The following is a 15,288-nucleotide window of genomic DNA, read 5'->3' on the forward strand; positions in this document are numbered from 1 at the left end:
TCAAGTCCTCTCTTTCAGTTTTCCTCCTTATCTCGGTCTGATACTGAAGGAATTGGGTTAAAACGTTGCACAGATGACCTGAACAGATAAGGAACCTCTGACTGTCACTTTATGTTACATTTATGTTCATTATTATTCCTTAAAGATTGCCTTCTGTAATGAGAATGAGCGTTTCTTTTCTCATGGTGGACCACAGGGTTCTATCTTAGATCCTCTGTTATTTTCTGTCTGTATCAATACCTCGGGTCATAATGTGGACGGTGCCATCCTTCACTTTTATGCAGATGACACAGGGATTTATTGTGCTAATTTAACCAAACAGGCCGTCTTGATTATGATTCAGTGTCAGCTTTCGCTACTAGAATGAGTTTTAAATTCTGATGAATGTAAGGTGATGCAGTGGATGTAATGACTGCTCCAGGTGCCAAATTAGAAGTTGTCTCTTGTTATAAATCACTAATTTAAGTTTTGTTTTGGGCACTTTTTCTAACTGAAACTTTTATGAACCTACGACCCGTTCAAGGACTGTTGAAAATTCATATTTCGATGATAATGCCTGTTTTTACAGTCTCTTTCTACGATAAACGGTTTTAGAGTTTGTTGGGGTTCAGAGAATTAAAACCCTTCATAATAGTTTCTTTAGGTAGACTTCGACTACTTCACCTCTGGTATTTACATGCATTTTCTTTAATCTGAACTATCTTTTTTAACGCCTTACCAGGATGTTTTTTGCCATGGTTCTGCAGCCTAAATTCAATGAAACTGCAGCCTTTTTATCGTGTAAGTGTATGTTTATGACAATGTAGCAAAAAAAACTATGAAAATGAACATCTGATGCTGATATTGTGGTAATAAAAGAGTAAAAGTAAAATATGAATAAAATAGATAAATATCTAAAATTCCTGTCAAATGATCAAGCTAGGATTATATAGTCATGTTTCTCTTTAAGAAGAAGACTAAGTGAATGCACCTTCTCCTTGTTTTGCACAGCACTAACCTGGTGAATCACGGGTTAAATAAACAAAAATGCTCCACAGATGATGACAAATTAAAGCAGAGACCTCACAGATGCACGTATCTGACAATAAGGTGCAAACATGCAGCAACAACCCCAAGATTTTCTATCATTAATATCAAATCTAGTGAGAGTGTTTGTGTTGTTCTAACAAATCTTTTAGCTCACGGCGTTCTTCTTCTTCTTCTTCTTCTTCGTCTTCTCTGTCTCCTCATGTGTTAGGACGGGACTCCGTTGAACTTGAGCTTCGTCCCTCTGGACATCAAACTAACCAACTGGGACGAGCTGCCCGAGGCCTTCAGCCGGCGCCGGGAAAATCGAATACAGGTCTGCCCTTCCCGCCAGGCTGCTGTGTGTGCGTGTGTGTGTGTTTGTGTGTGTGTGTGCGTGTCTCCCGCATGTGCTTTGATATTCATGAACATGTGTGGGTGTGCATGTGGGTGTTTACACGTGGGAAATGTAGCTAGTTAATGTGTCATTACTGCAGAAATGCCTTAAAGGGGAATTCCGCTGGAGCCGACTTGAAAAATGTGCCAATATTTCCTTCTTTTGATTGATTAGAAAGATATCAACGGAACGACTTTTACATCATTTCCAAGACGTAAGAAGTAAATCTGCATGTGCCGGAGAAAGTTTCTCGCTTCCTGAGCCCATAGGCTGCTTAAAGGATGACCTTAATTTTAGATGATTTAGTTTGATATGGTGGACCGTGTCCCCGATTCCACTGACCCAGTGAAGATGAGGCTGTTCGGGGTTATTAAACAGATATCAGATATGTGTGTTACAGCCGTGTGAAACTAATGGCAGCAGTGATGAGGAGGAGGAAGAGCAGCCTGACAGATAGGTGGAGAGTGGGCGCCCACTTCCACCACTGCAGGGCCCGGAGCTGGGAGGAGGGGATGATGGAGAGAGGAGGAAAGAGAGGGGGCGGTATGGGCAGCCCGGCGAAAAGAGAAAGTGCCGTTTTATGGCGGTCGTTAAAGGAGACGGATCATCGCCTCAAACGACCCCGCACGCCAACCAGCTAATATTAAATCCTGCAATCTGCCGGGGCAGTAACGGAGCGGCTGACAGACGCCCCACCTGTCACGTTGTTTATGTTGGTTTGTAAAACGAAGGCGTGAGCTGCATCCACCACCTGACCCATCATTCACGCCCTGTTACTCTCCAATTGTCCATCAAAATCAATAGTGAGCGAGCGCTTTAATGTGGGCTGCAGCACGGCGCGGCGTGCAAACTCACCCAGGAAAAACTATTATCACAAAATAATCTATATTTCACCAAAACAGAGCATGAAGCATGAGTAATAGATTTCTGAGGAGGTGATATTTGCAGAATGTGCATTGTTTGGTTGCTTTATTCTGCATATTTCTTATTGTCTGCAACACTGTGGCTGCATTAGAAGTTGCATACTATATTAGTATGGGCTGATTTGGCCAAAATGAAGAATTCAGCATGCAAACAAAAGCAGAATGTACAATTAAGGCAAAAATACTCAGATCTCACACTGATTCAGACTGTGTCTCGTGAAGCTCGTGAAACTATGTTTTTTATTGAAAGCATTTTTTGTGGTGTCACAAAATTGAGATTTTAGATCTTTTAGGGGAGAATATTGTCGATTAAACTTCAAATCTGTGGTCATTATGTCGCTACCACTGTCAAACAAAAACCAAAAAGGCCCGAAAAGAAATTAAAGATGAGACAGAGCCTTATTAAAAATGTCCTCTGATGTTTCAGGAGATGTTTTAAAGACTCTGGTGTCGCTGTAGCAGTTAAATATGAGATTTAACTTATCTTCGGTTAAGAAAAAGTGTGAGAACCCTCTGAATTTACCAGGTTTTCATAAATATATTCTGAATTTGATGCCAGAAAAGTAGAGACAGGGCCACAAAATACTGGAGAAGTTGTGGAACGCTAAAAAAAACATCTTACTGGGAAACAAGGGAATTGGTCACAAGAAAAAGTCTGTGAACCCTCTGAAATTACAGAGTGTTCTGCATTTATTTGTCATAGAATTTGACTTTATTGAACACTTTATTGAAGGAAGTTTGAGCGATTATGAAATCCAAGGGTTCACTTACTTTTCCACCAGCACAATAAACTTTTAATGAAATATTATAATTGTTCGTGTGGTATTAGGTTCAGCAAATTGTGTTTGTCTAAACTTGGGACTTTGATGCAGATCATCACATTTTATGACAAATAAATGCAGAAAATCAGGTAATTTCAAAGGGTTCACGAACCTAATTAGTGACACAACAACAGTAATATTTTAAAAACTATTACTCACAGTTATAATTTATTATTGTCTTTGCGTGAAGTACAATTATAGTATAAATATGGATACACTTTAGGTGAGATAACAATAATAATATGATATAAACATCATCATCAAAGAGGCAGGGTTGTGTTTAATATATTTTTATATATAATTTTATTATAAATATACAGTACACTACAGTCAAGATCAATAGTATAGTATAGTTCAGAATAATAGTAGAATATTAAAGATTTATGTGTGCATGTCGTCAGTTTGAGAGATGTGAGATATATCACACAGAACTTGTTTTTCTGATGGATTTATTTACTTCTTTCTTCATGCACAGACTGTCAGCAGTCAGTTCAGAACCCTTCAGGATGAATTAACATACAACTTTCTGCAGCTCCACTGTGATAAATCAAAGCCCTCCCAGTTCTGCCCACACTCACCTATTAACCCCGCGACCTCTGCAGGAGCTGGAAGCAGGAGACGCCGCCCCGCTCTCCCGCTCACTCTCACTCTTGACATTTGACTCGGCTCCTTGACTTTCTTCTAACCTTTGATGACCTCGCCGAACAGTTCCCGTCTCAGGATGGTTTTTTTTTCCGAAGCTTCATGTGCAGCAGATTATCCGGTCTGAGGCGGCAGGGTTTCCTGCATCAGTCAGTGCATTACATACGTGCTCGCTGCAGCTTCTCTGACCCCTGACCTCCTCCAGGGCTTCAGACTTCTGCTCACTTCTGACTGCTTCTGCAGGAGAATCAGCCTTTAAAATCACAGAACAGTCAGTCTGCAGGGCTGATGTTTCTGGGATTAGTTAACACATGTCAGCAGCTTTAATACGAGTAACTTAAACACTTAATTCACATTATTATCTTGCTCTCCTGCAGCAGATGCGTGCATTTACTCGAGTACTGTACTTAAGTACATAAAAAGGACATTGACCATAGAGAAACACAAATGAACCAAAAAATACATTAAAAGAATTTTAAAGAAATACCAAAAAATGGACATAAAACAGCTTGAAAAAGATATAAACTATATAGAAGATGCACAAAACTACCATAAATGACATAAAATGACAGTAAAGAGGCGCAAAAACAGCTACAAATAGACACAAATTACAAGAAAGACGTGCAAATTGCCCAAAAGAAAGACACAAAACGACTATACAGGAACACAAAACAACCAGAAAATGCATTAAAAGAATATAAAAAAAACTACATAAATGTGCAAAATATCTACAATGGACTAAAACGAGACATAAATAATTTTTTAAAAATGCACAAAAATGACGTAAAATGACTCAGAAATGTCGCAAACAACTAAAAAATACATTAGAAGAATAAGAAAAACAACACAAAACTACCAAAAATATGCTAAATGTCTATCCAGGGACATAAAACAACTAAAAAGAGATATAAATTATAAAAAGATGCACAAAATGTCCAAAAAAGACATAAAAGGATCACACAGAGACACAAAATGAACAAAAAAAATGAGACATATAATAACCAGTGGTGGAAGTACTTTCACTCTAGTACTTAAGTACAAAAAAGACATAAAATGACTATACAGAATGACAAAATACATTTAAAAAAAAAAATTAAACTATGAAAAATATGCTATGTCATGTCTACAATGGAACATAATACAACTAGAAGAGAGACATAAATAATAATAAAAGGACAAACGACACGTACTATAACAAGTAGAGGAATGTAGCTAAGTACTGTACCAAAAAGGCTTAAAATGACTATACAGAAGCACAAAACAACCCAAAAACTACCCCAAAACTACCAAAAATATGCAAAATGTCTCCAAAAGGACATTAAACAACACAGTCCGGTTAACAGTCCCAGACACCAGAATGAGTTTAAGTTGAGAGATTGTTCCACAAAATGCAGTTTTAGCTCCGTTACCTGAGCTTTTTTAAACCTAAATCTTTGCAGATGATGGCAAATTGATTGTGAGATTGCACTTTACCAATGCATTCTCCTTCTCTGTGCACTCAAACCTGATTGGTCAATAAACCCCAGCTGGCTGCTCATTCAGTCTCATCCTTTATTATCTCTCAGGTTCATATCTGCTGCACCGTTTTCATCATGTAGCTCACTGTTTCTGTTTTATTCTGCTGCCTTTAATGGCTGCTTGGTAATATTCCTGCACCAAACATCAACAAAAGAAAACCAGGGTTTGAAAACTGTCTCCATAATGGATATTGAGTTTTATTTTCACAAAAGAAAATCCTTTTGTGAGAGCAGGTATCATCCACACACACACACACACACACACACACACACACAGTAAAACTCCCCTGGTGTAATATACGTAGGTAAATTGCCCATTAGGCCTTGATGCTCCGTGTGCTGTTTGTTATTTTGCCAGTGGATTTTCTTTGAATCCTTGACTTGGCTGAAAGCAGATACAGCTCTCTCTTGGTTTGATGGGTTTTATTCAGCTATCTGAAGAACTGTCTCCTCATGTGTGTGTGTGTGTGTGTGTGTGTGTGTGTGCTCTGCAGGATTGTTTTTTAAGCTAAAGTGTATTTTTCGAAAATTGAAAAAAAAAATGTTTTGCTCTTAAAGAGGCTCCAGGTTCCAAACTATCAATTTGTGTTGAAGATGAAGGCTCCAGTGGTTTTTTGGTTTTTCCTTGAAATTGAATATGAAGTGAGGTGTCGTGCATGTGTGTGTGTGTGTGTGTGTGTCCCTCCCTGCAGGTGCTGAGGCTGGTTCAGGAGTGGAGCAGCCTGGCAGCCATGAAGCAGAAGCTGCTCCGACGCAGCGGCCTCCTCTTCCACAGCCCGACGTTAGGCCTGCAGCAGCTGGCCGCCGCCCAGCGCCCGCACTCCAGCACCAAGAGGTCAGAGACACGCTGGAGATATGTTCTTGACGGAAAACATGTTACTTTGACTTTCAGATACTTCTCTGTGAGAATGTTGCAATTGCAGCTAATCAAGGCAGGTCTCTTATTTATGGGGTTATGATAGTATTCAAAGAGTTTGTATTCTCTTTCCAAAATCAGAAACACAAGAAGGAGAAGGCCAAAAGAAATGGATGAAACTGTCTCTATCTGCTCATTCTAAGCAGCAAACTTTGGATCTGAAATGTGAACAAATGCCAAAAACCTGCATTATGTAATTTATAATATAATAACATTCAATTCACATACCAAAAATGGACATAAAACAGCTTGAAAAAGATATAAATTATATAAAAGATGCACAAAACTACCATTAATTACATAAAATGACTATAAAGAGGCGCAAAACAGCTACATAAAACAACTAAAAAGAGATATAAATTATAAGAATATGCACAAAATGTCCCAAAAAATAAAAAATAAAAGGATCACAAAGAGACACAAAATGTAATGTTTCTCCTGCAGCAGAGGCGGCTATCCGCTAGGTGCATTTACTCCAGTACTGTACTAAAGTACAAATAAAGACATAAAATGACTACATAGGAACAGAATACAACCAAAAATACATTAAATGAATACAAAGAACTACCAAAAAGGGACATAAAACAACGAGAGAGGGATATAAATGATAGAAAAGATGCACAAAACTACCATTATTTACATAAAATGAGGCAAAGAGGCACAAAACAGCTACTAATACATACAAATTACAAAAGAAGATGCACAAAATGTCCAAAAAAAGACATAAACTGACTATATAGGAACACAAAAACAAGGGCGGAGCTACTCCGTCTGAAATCAGGGACCCATTTCTTTCAGTATATCTTCCCTTTATCATTGTAAATTTATCTGTAAACTAACATGGGAACATCAAACAACTAGAAAGAAACATAAATGATAAATAAAGATGCACAAAAATTACGTAAAATGACAACAAAGAGGCACAAAACACCTAGAAATATGTTCTTTTAATGGCCAGCAGGGGGCGACTCCAGTGGTTATGAAAATGACCCTACTTTTCACTTGATTTATGACCTCAGGAAACAATTTCCTAATGATTTTATGGTCTCAATCGTTACATTCAAGCCTTCTGCAATACAGCGTGATTATCATTTTGTTATTTATGTTCACATTTAATGCAACATAGACGATAAAGCAGGGTATGCTGAAATCAGAGACCCATTTCTTTCAAAAACAACTGAAAATGTAAGTATATCTTCCCTTTATCATTACAAATTAATCTGTAAACTAACATGGGAACATATATTTTCCCTTCTGGGCTGATCTGTAAGAAATAAATGGTGAAAACAGTCGACAGCGTTATGTCAGAAACAGGGAAGCAGCGTGTGAGATTTCACAGAGAAACAAGCAGATTTGTAAATACTAACTGCCCAGGGCATCATGGAAGGCTGGATAGTGTTCATATCTGTGTGTATGTGTGTGTGTGTGTGTGTGTGGGTGTATCAAAGGGTGTCAGCTGAGGCAGAAGAGAGGAAGGGATGAGCTGTGTGTATGTGTACATGTGTGTTTCTTGACAAACAAGCATTGTTGCTGGCACGCTAATTACAGCTGGCGTGGATGGAGGCAGGGAGAGTTTGCCAATTACAGGGTAGACTCGCACGTGTGTGTGTGTGGTGTGTGTGAGAGTGTTTCTCAACCGGGGGAGCGTGTTTGGGTGCATGAACCTAATCAAGGTGTGAGTAGGAGGCAATTGGCCCGGCTTGATTTGATACCTGTTTGATTTATTCACTAATCAGAACCAATCAAGCTCCGGCTCGGGCTCAGCGGGGCGATCACGGCTCACCTTCCCAGCTCCGAGACGCTCACTTTTCAGCTCCTTCATACCTAATGCACTTCGCCCGGGTCTCCAGCACTGTGGATGTTTCCGACATGAGCCACTCCTGCTGATTTACAGCCAGTTTGGAGGATTTTAATTGGGTTTGCATCCTGCATAAGTACACTTCTCCGCCTATAAACTGCTTATTGCTTCTATAATGCCACATTATAATCAAATAGGAATGCAACATGTGTAAGTAGCGCGGTTTCACGATTCTGAGGCCGGCGGCGTTCTGTTTTCCGGTTGTCTATCTGTGTCCTGAATGCATCAGGAACACATGGAGGAGATTTCTTTAAATTTAGCACAAAGTTTCACTTGAACTGATCAGGTTTCGGAAGTCAAAGGTCAAAGTCACTGGAAATTAGATCATTCTTCACATTTTTTTAAGATGTTTTGTAAAAAAAAACTACCAAAAAGGGACATAAAACACCTAGATTAGATTAGATTCACCTAATAACAACTAGAAAAAGATATAAATGTTAAAAAAGATGCTCAGCACTACCATAAATTACTACAAGGATGCAGAAACAGCGAGAAATATATACAAATTCCAAAAAAAGATGCACAAAATGTAAAAAAAAAAAAAAGACAATAAAAGGACAAAACAATACATAATACAATAACAACAACAATACAATACAATAACATAAAATGACAAAAAAACAACCAAAAAATACATTAGAAGAATAACAAAAATCCACAAAACTACCAGAAATATGCTAAATGTCTATTCAGGGACATAAAACAACTAGAAAGAGATATAAATTACAAAAAGATGCACACAAAAAAAATACATAATATGATTACAAAGAGACACTTAATAACTACAAACTACCACAAAAGTCACTGGAAATTACATTATATTTCATATTTGTTTATGATGTTTGTAGGTTATTTAAAATTTCTTAATGAATTCCAGGACAAAAGCAATTATCTACAGTTAAAGCCAAGAGTTTACGCTTTTTAAATGGTTTTTATTTCATGTCTCTGTCTGCTGCAGAGGCTGAGAAATACATGATTAAGGAAATGTTGACGTCCTGTGAAGTTTTTACGGTTCTTAGAGGTTGTTTTGAATCAATGCTGAGTTTTTTTTAGGCTTTTTGGCCAAAACCCAATAATATGTGTCTCCTCACGACCAGTAGTTGGAAGAAATATTTAGATTTTACAGTTTTTTCTGCACAGACGAGGTTGTAAAGTGCAACTTTAACATAACAAAATATTAAAAATAAGGCTGGTAAATGCAAAGGTGAGCACAATTTGCATGCAATTACTTCAAAAGCATGCACAAAATCAATCTCTTTTGTGTGGATAATAGTCCATTTTTTAGCATGCCATAATGACATTTATTCAGAGATCCTGAACTATAGTGCAGCATTTAATGGATAAGTCACCAGAACATTTTTTGCAGCCAGTGGAGTCGCCCCCTGCTGACCATGTTGGATTCAGCAGTCAGTGCAAATTGAGATGAAAATCTCATCAGGAAAATGTTTAATGAGGCAAAAAATCAAGGTAGAAGTAGCGTAATTTTCTCATAGACATCAATGCATCAGGACATTTTTTTCCAGCAAGTGGAGTCGCCCCCTGCTGACCATGTTTGGCTCAGTAGTCGGTGAGGATTGAGACCAAAATCTTTCTTTTTGAGGCTTTGATGTCACAAAACACACTTCCGGCCAAAACCCAATAATTCATCGACTCCTTACGACCAGTAGTTGGAAGAAATATTTAGATCTTACTGTAGAGTCTGCAGCTTTAACACAACAAAATATTCAAAATAATGTTAAATGAACAGGTGAGGACTATTTGCATCCAATACTTCTCCAAAAGCATGCACAAAATCAATCTCTTTCTTGTAAAAGTGCGGATAATAGTCCATTTTTAGCATGCATATCATGACATTTATCCAGAGATCCAGAACTAAAGTGCAGCATCTAATGGGTAAGTCACCAGAACATTTGTGTGAGAACATGCAGAGCTCTCTCTGACATCATGTCACTGCAGCAGCTCGTATTAAAGCTTACTCCAGCGATTCCACTCTCACAAAGTTTCAGGACTTATGAGAAACAGATTGAGCAGAGGCCGTGATATACTGACTTTTAGTCACTCAGCAAAAAAAAATCCTCCTCTTCCCCATTATGCAACTTTATAGTGTCTTTCATTAGACACTCCCTGCCTGATAAACACCCACATCTCTCAGGCTCAACACCCCCTGGTTTGTAACTCAGGCCCGCTGCTATAAATTAAAGTCTCAAGCTGAAACTTGGGTTATTTTCTCCGACTTGACAAAAGATTCTCTGGAGACACAAAAGTCATTAAACAACTGTTTTTCACCAGCTGAACCAGAACTCTGAACCCCATGCTGAGAAATCACCACTTTTGTAGAAACAGGGAATATTTATGCTGCTATTTGCTGCCAGTATTTTTATTTGCATGTGTCGTATTCTGCATGCACGTGTTTTCAAAACTTGGTGGAAGTTTGGTGAAGCACGGGTCAAGAAAGAACCCGTTATTTTGGTGCAGATATGTTTATTTTGGTAATATTTGCAAGAAAAGGCATTTCTTGTGGCAGAAAATGTATTTCCTGACTTAAAATATGATATGAACTCATGCATATGGTCCCAAAGTCCACTGATGCTGCACCTCTAACACAGAAATAATAGTAGATACGTTTTTTTTTAAATAAACATTAGAACAATACAACAAAACCTAACATAATGCATGATATGACAAAATATATAAATATATATTAAGAGGTAGTGCAAAAAAACAACAAAAAATAAAACATTTTAAAACTTTTTTAGGTAGTCTGACTGAAAATATAAATATCAACCAGCAACAATGACAACGGTTATTTTAGATTGTCTCAGGTAGTGAAAAATAAATAAAATAACAACCTTAATATACAGTACAGGCAGAATTTAAAAAAGGATTCAATTTTTATCATCTAGGACTGAAATCATCATCTTTACAGGCCTCATAATAAGCAGATTATTATATACACTACCGCACAAAACTTCGGGGTCACTTAGAAACGTCCTTTTTTTTAAAGAAAAGCAAAATTTTTATAAAAATTAAAATAACAGACATACAGACTCAACATTGGTAATGTGGTAAATGACTAAAAAAAGCTGATTGTCTTGTGAAATATCTTTAATATATTGTCCTGTGTTCCAGTGGCACATTATTAAAACACCTGAGCATCATGTTAGCACAGCTGAAAACGGTTTAGTGCTGATTTGAGAAGCAATAAAATGATCCTAGAGGTAAAGTTGGAGATTTGTACAAGTTAAAAATGATTATTTCTGCCCTTGTCAATGTCTTTACTATATTTTTTCATTTTGTAACTAATTTCATGAATAAAACAGCCACTGGGTGACCCCTAACTTTTGAGCTCTAGTGTACATCATCACCTAAAGTTGCCATAACACATCAGATTAAATGTGAAACATATCAATGATGCAGCTCTGTGTTTCCTCTGAGTGTGTAATTGAGTGTTCCTGCAGCAGCTCTGAGGCCGGAGCAGGAGAGCAGCCATCAATCACAGCAGCTTCAGCTCGTTAGTTTGATTCCTCACAGCTGAGCGGGGTCTGGACCTGCAGGCCGGCTCCTCCCTGGCCGGTCTGCAGGTCTGCAGGTCTTCTGTCAGAGCACCGAGCATCACACGGCTACCAGCAGAAGAGCTTGTCCACATAATCCACTGTAGCTGCAGCTAAACTATCCTACAGAAATACTCTTTCTTACTGAGAGCTAGAGGAGGAATTGACACCACTGTCATGTCTGTACAGTAAACCAGTTACCAAGCAACCGGCGCCGACTTTAGGAAGTTACCGCCAAGAAATCGCCTGAAACATGTAAACGCTGTAAAACTGAAAATCAGTCAATCTTCTCATCGCACTCTGGCAAGAAAATGTAAGTGTGTTTCCCAAATGTTTTACTTAGAAGTGCTCCATGCATCATGCATATGTTGCTTTCCTGGAAAGGTTTTGCAAGCTTTGGAAAGCTTTGCAGTTTATTGGGTTCATATAGACATTATAAGGACAACGGACTGTATAAAATAAACCAGACATGCAGCAGAACCTGAAGATTCTAGTTTTATAGTTTCCATAATTTGAGGTGTACCATCAACAGCTTCATGGCTGTTTAAATGTGCACAGTGCAATGGATGAGCCTCATCATTATTGTTATTGTTAATATTAATGTCCACAGTGATGATATTTGTATTGCTTATAAACTTTCTTTGACACTTTGTATATATATGTATATACAGTATCAGTTAAAAGTTTGAACACACCCTCACATTCAATGGTTTTTATGTATTATTACATTCTAGATTAATATTTCAAAAATCAGAACTATAATGTATGGAAACGTATTGCTGCCACACTAAAAAGTATCATGTTTTAACATGATGGATGGATGGATGGATGGATGGATGATGGGTGGATGGATGGATGATGGATGGATGGATGGATGGATGGTTGGTTGGGTGGATGGATGGATGGATGGATGGATGGTTGGATGGATGGATGGATGGATGGATGGATGATGGGTGGGTGAATGGATGGATGGATGGATACTTTATTTATCCCAAGGGAAATTCAAGCATCCAGTGATAAGTGATTAAGTGATTAAGTTTCATGTTAAAATGTGAAACTTATCACGTTATAACGTGATACTGAGCCTTTTTGTGTGTGTGTGGCAGCCATATTTTTGTTAAACAAACCAGAATATGTTTGATATTTTAGATTCTTCTCACTGAGCCTTTAACCTTTAGCTTTGATGCTTTCAAACCTCTTAAGAAGGCAAAAAACTCCACTGGTGAACTCTTGTTATGAGGGCCAAACCACAAAAGTATGCACCTGTACACACAGCCAACGTTATGCATTATAGGGCGCTTTCACAACCCAAGTCTGTTTGGTTCGAGTGAAATTGATACTTTTAGTTCATTTTTGATTCAGTCTTGGGGTTTGTTTATCACAAGTGGTCTCGATTGGTTGTTTTGGTATGATTGGAGCATTCACAAGAGACAAAACCAACTGTAACAAAGATTTAACTGCACTAGAGTTCGATTGAAACGGACTAAACTAGCAGCTCAATTGTCCGGACTGAGACGGGGCTTTTAAATCACCATATCGGGTTCAGTAGTCAGCGAGAATTGAGACCAAAATCTTATCAGAAAAATGTTTAATGAGGCAAAAGATCTAGTGAGAAGTAGGGTAATTTTCTCATAGACGTCTATGCAATAGGACATTTTTGTAGTCTCCTGCTGCTGGCTGTTAGGAAGAACCTCACCTGCACCTTTCGTGTACAGAATTACAGTCTAGAAACATAAATACACACACACACACTCCCACACACTCCCAGAAGCGCCGTTGGACTCCGGTTTAGTGTTGGGGATCTCGTTTCATGCAGCCTCTGTGCTGGGACCGTTTGAAGCAAAGGAAGCTGGTGTGTTTGATGGAGACTTACCTTCTTCCTCATCTCCCCTCAGCTTCCAGAGAAACTTCTCCTCTTTGATGTGTCTCCCTCCTCCACTTTCTGCCTCCTGTCATCCATCTTTCCTTTATTTATTTTTTTCCACCTTCTTTCCATCTCCCCTCCCCAAAGAAGGTATTCTGTCCAGATGGAGGTGGTGGAAATGCATTAAAATGTCACCACGTAGCCTGCAGGGCCGAGCAGAAACACTAAAAGCGTGGTTAAACAGCGGCACCACTCTCCTGTTTAAATAGCAGCTTTTTCATTAGTAATCAGGGGGAAAGCGCAATCAGAACAGAAACCATTCAGGTAATAACACGTTCTTATTGAAATTTCTTTTTATATGGAAATAATAAGCCTTTGATATCGCTGAATACCCCCGTTAGCGTTTTCTTTTTCTCTTTTTTTGGGCTGAAACGTCTAATTTTGTTTCTGCATTTTGATCCAAGTGGCATCAACAACCTTTTAGGAAAATATGAAAAGGTTTTAACATTTGAAAAATGCCTTTTTTTTACTGCACAGTGAGTTAAATAGATGTATAAATGTGTTTTATAGGTCGAGGTGCTGCTATTTGATGAAACTTTATTGCTGGCAGAAAAACTAATGAGCAAATATTTATGCAATTTAAAGTTAATTAGTTGATACTGTCCTTTTTTAAAGCTGCTGTTTGACTTTTCTTTTAACACATTCTGCTCATTTCGTGCTCGACCCGTACCTTCATGTCAGGCAGGAGATTGTCGGTTTGCATCACTGAACGTAATCCATTTATTTCTAGTCGATACAACAGCTTTCCTGTGTGTGTGTGACCTTGACTCAAAGTGAAAAAAACAACTTGGAGACACGAGCTGACTTACTAAAAAAGGAGTCTTCTGTTTTTAAACCAGTGCATATCGTCCCAAAGTCCAGTTGTGCTGCAAGAAAATGTTCTGCAGACAGCAAAAAGAAGCATAACATAGCTGCAAAATGCATCATAAAACATGCAACAGAACAGTGTTTTTCTGCTGTTAAACCTGCAGCAATAAGACCAAGAAACAGCAGAATTCTCTAAGTGATGCACCTCGAACTCTCAGTGCTCCTGAGCTGTTTGCATAGATTTAAAGGTACGATTTGTAATTACTGGCCCCATGCTACAAATAAAAACAAAGGGGCAGAGTTTCACTTTGTGCAAATATTGTTTCTTTCTGTCAGTTAAGCAAATGTCCCTCTGGCTAAGTCCCGCCCCCCTTGGTTGCTGTTGCTCGGCCTGTGCATAGACTGTCTATGAATAATATAATTGATTTGTGGTCAGTTTGAAGCATCAAGTTTGTCGTTACGGTTTGTTTTATTGAAACCGGGAGAGACCATATTTGGACTGAGTGAGGACGGGTTTATCGAAAAAATAAACTGTTAACGCTAAAACTAAATGGAGGTTACTTGTTCATTTTGTCTTTTTGTTGCTCTTTTTTTCTTTTTTTGTTGTTTTGTGTCTTTTTTTTAATCATTGTTTGTCTTTTCTTGGTAATTTTTTGTCTTTTTTTGGGGGGGGGTGTCTTTTTTTTATCATTTTGCTTCTTTTACTGGTAAATTTTTTTTCTTCTTTTGGTGGTTTTGTGTCTTTTTTTTTATTCATTGTATTTTTTGAGTGATTTTCAAATCTTTCTCATTTTTTTCCTTTTTTTTCCCTTTTGGTTATTTTATGTCTTTTTTAGTAATGTTTTGTCTTCTTTTGGTAGTTTTGTGTCTTCTTTAGTCATTGTATGTCTTCTTTTTGGTAATTTTTCATCTTCTTTTGGTCATTTT

The 15,288-nt window shown here is 38.0% G+C and overlaps 1 protein-coding gene across 1 annotated transcript in view; it reads left to right on the forward strand.

Moving 5' to 3' along the window:
* zranb3 (zinc finger, RAN-binding domain containing 3) overlaps window positions 1-15,288 on the forward strand; it is a 114,185-nt gene that overhangs the window by 83,842 nt on the left and 15,055 nt on the right. Inside the window, exons 16-17 of the mRNA XM_059327838.1 lie at window positions 1,238-1,342; window positions 5,998-6,140. Coding sequence (XP_059183821.1) covers window positions 1,238-1,342; window positions 5,998-6,140 — 248 coding nt within the window. The remainder of the gene's footprint in view (window positions 1-1,237; window positions 1,343-5,997; window positions 6,141-15,288) is intronic.

The sequence above is a fragment of the Centropristis striata genome, chromosome 24, assembly GCF_030273125.1.
Source record: "Centropristis striata isolate RG_2023a ecotype Rhode Island chromosome 24, C.striata_1.0, whole genome shotgun sequence".
Classification (NCBI taxonomy): Eukaryota; Metazoa; Chordata; class Actinopteri; order Perciformes; family Serranidae; genus Centropristis; species Centropristis striata.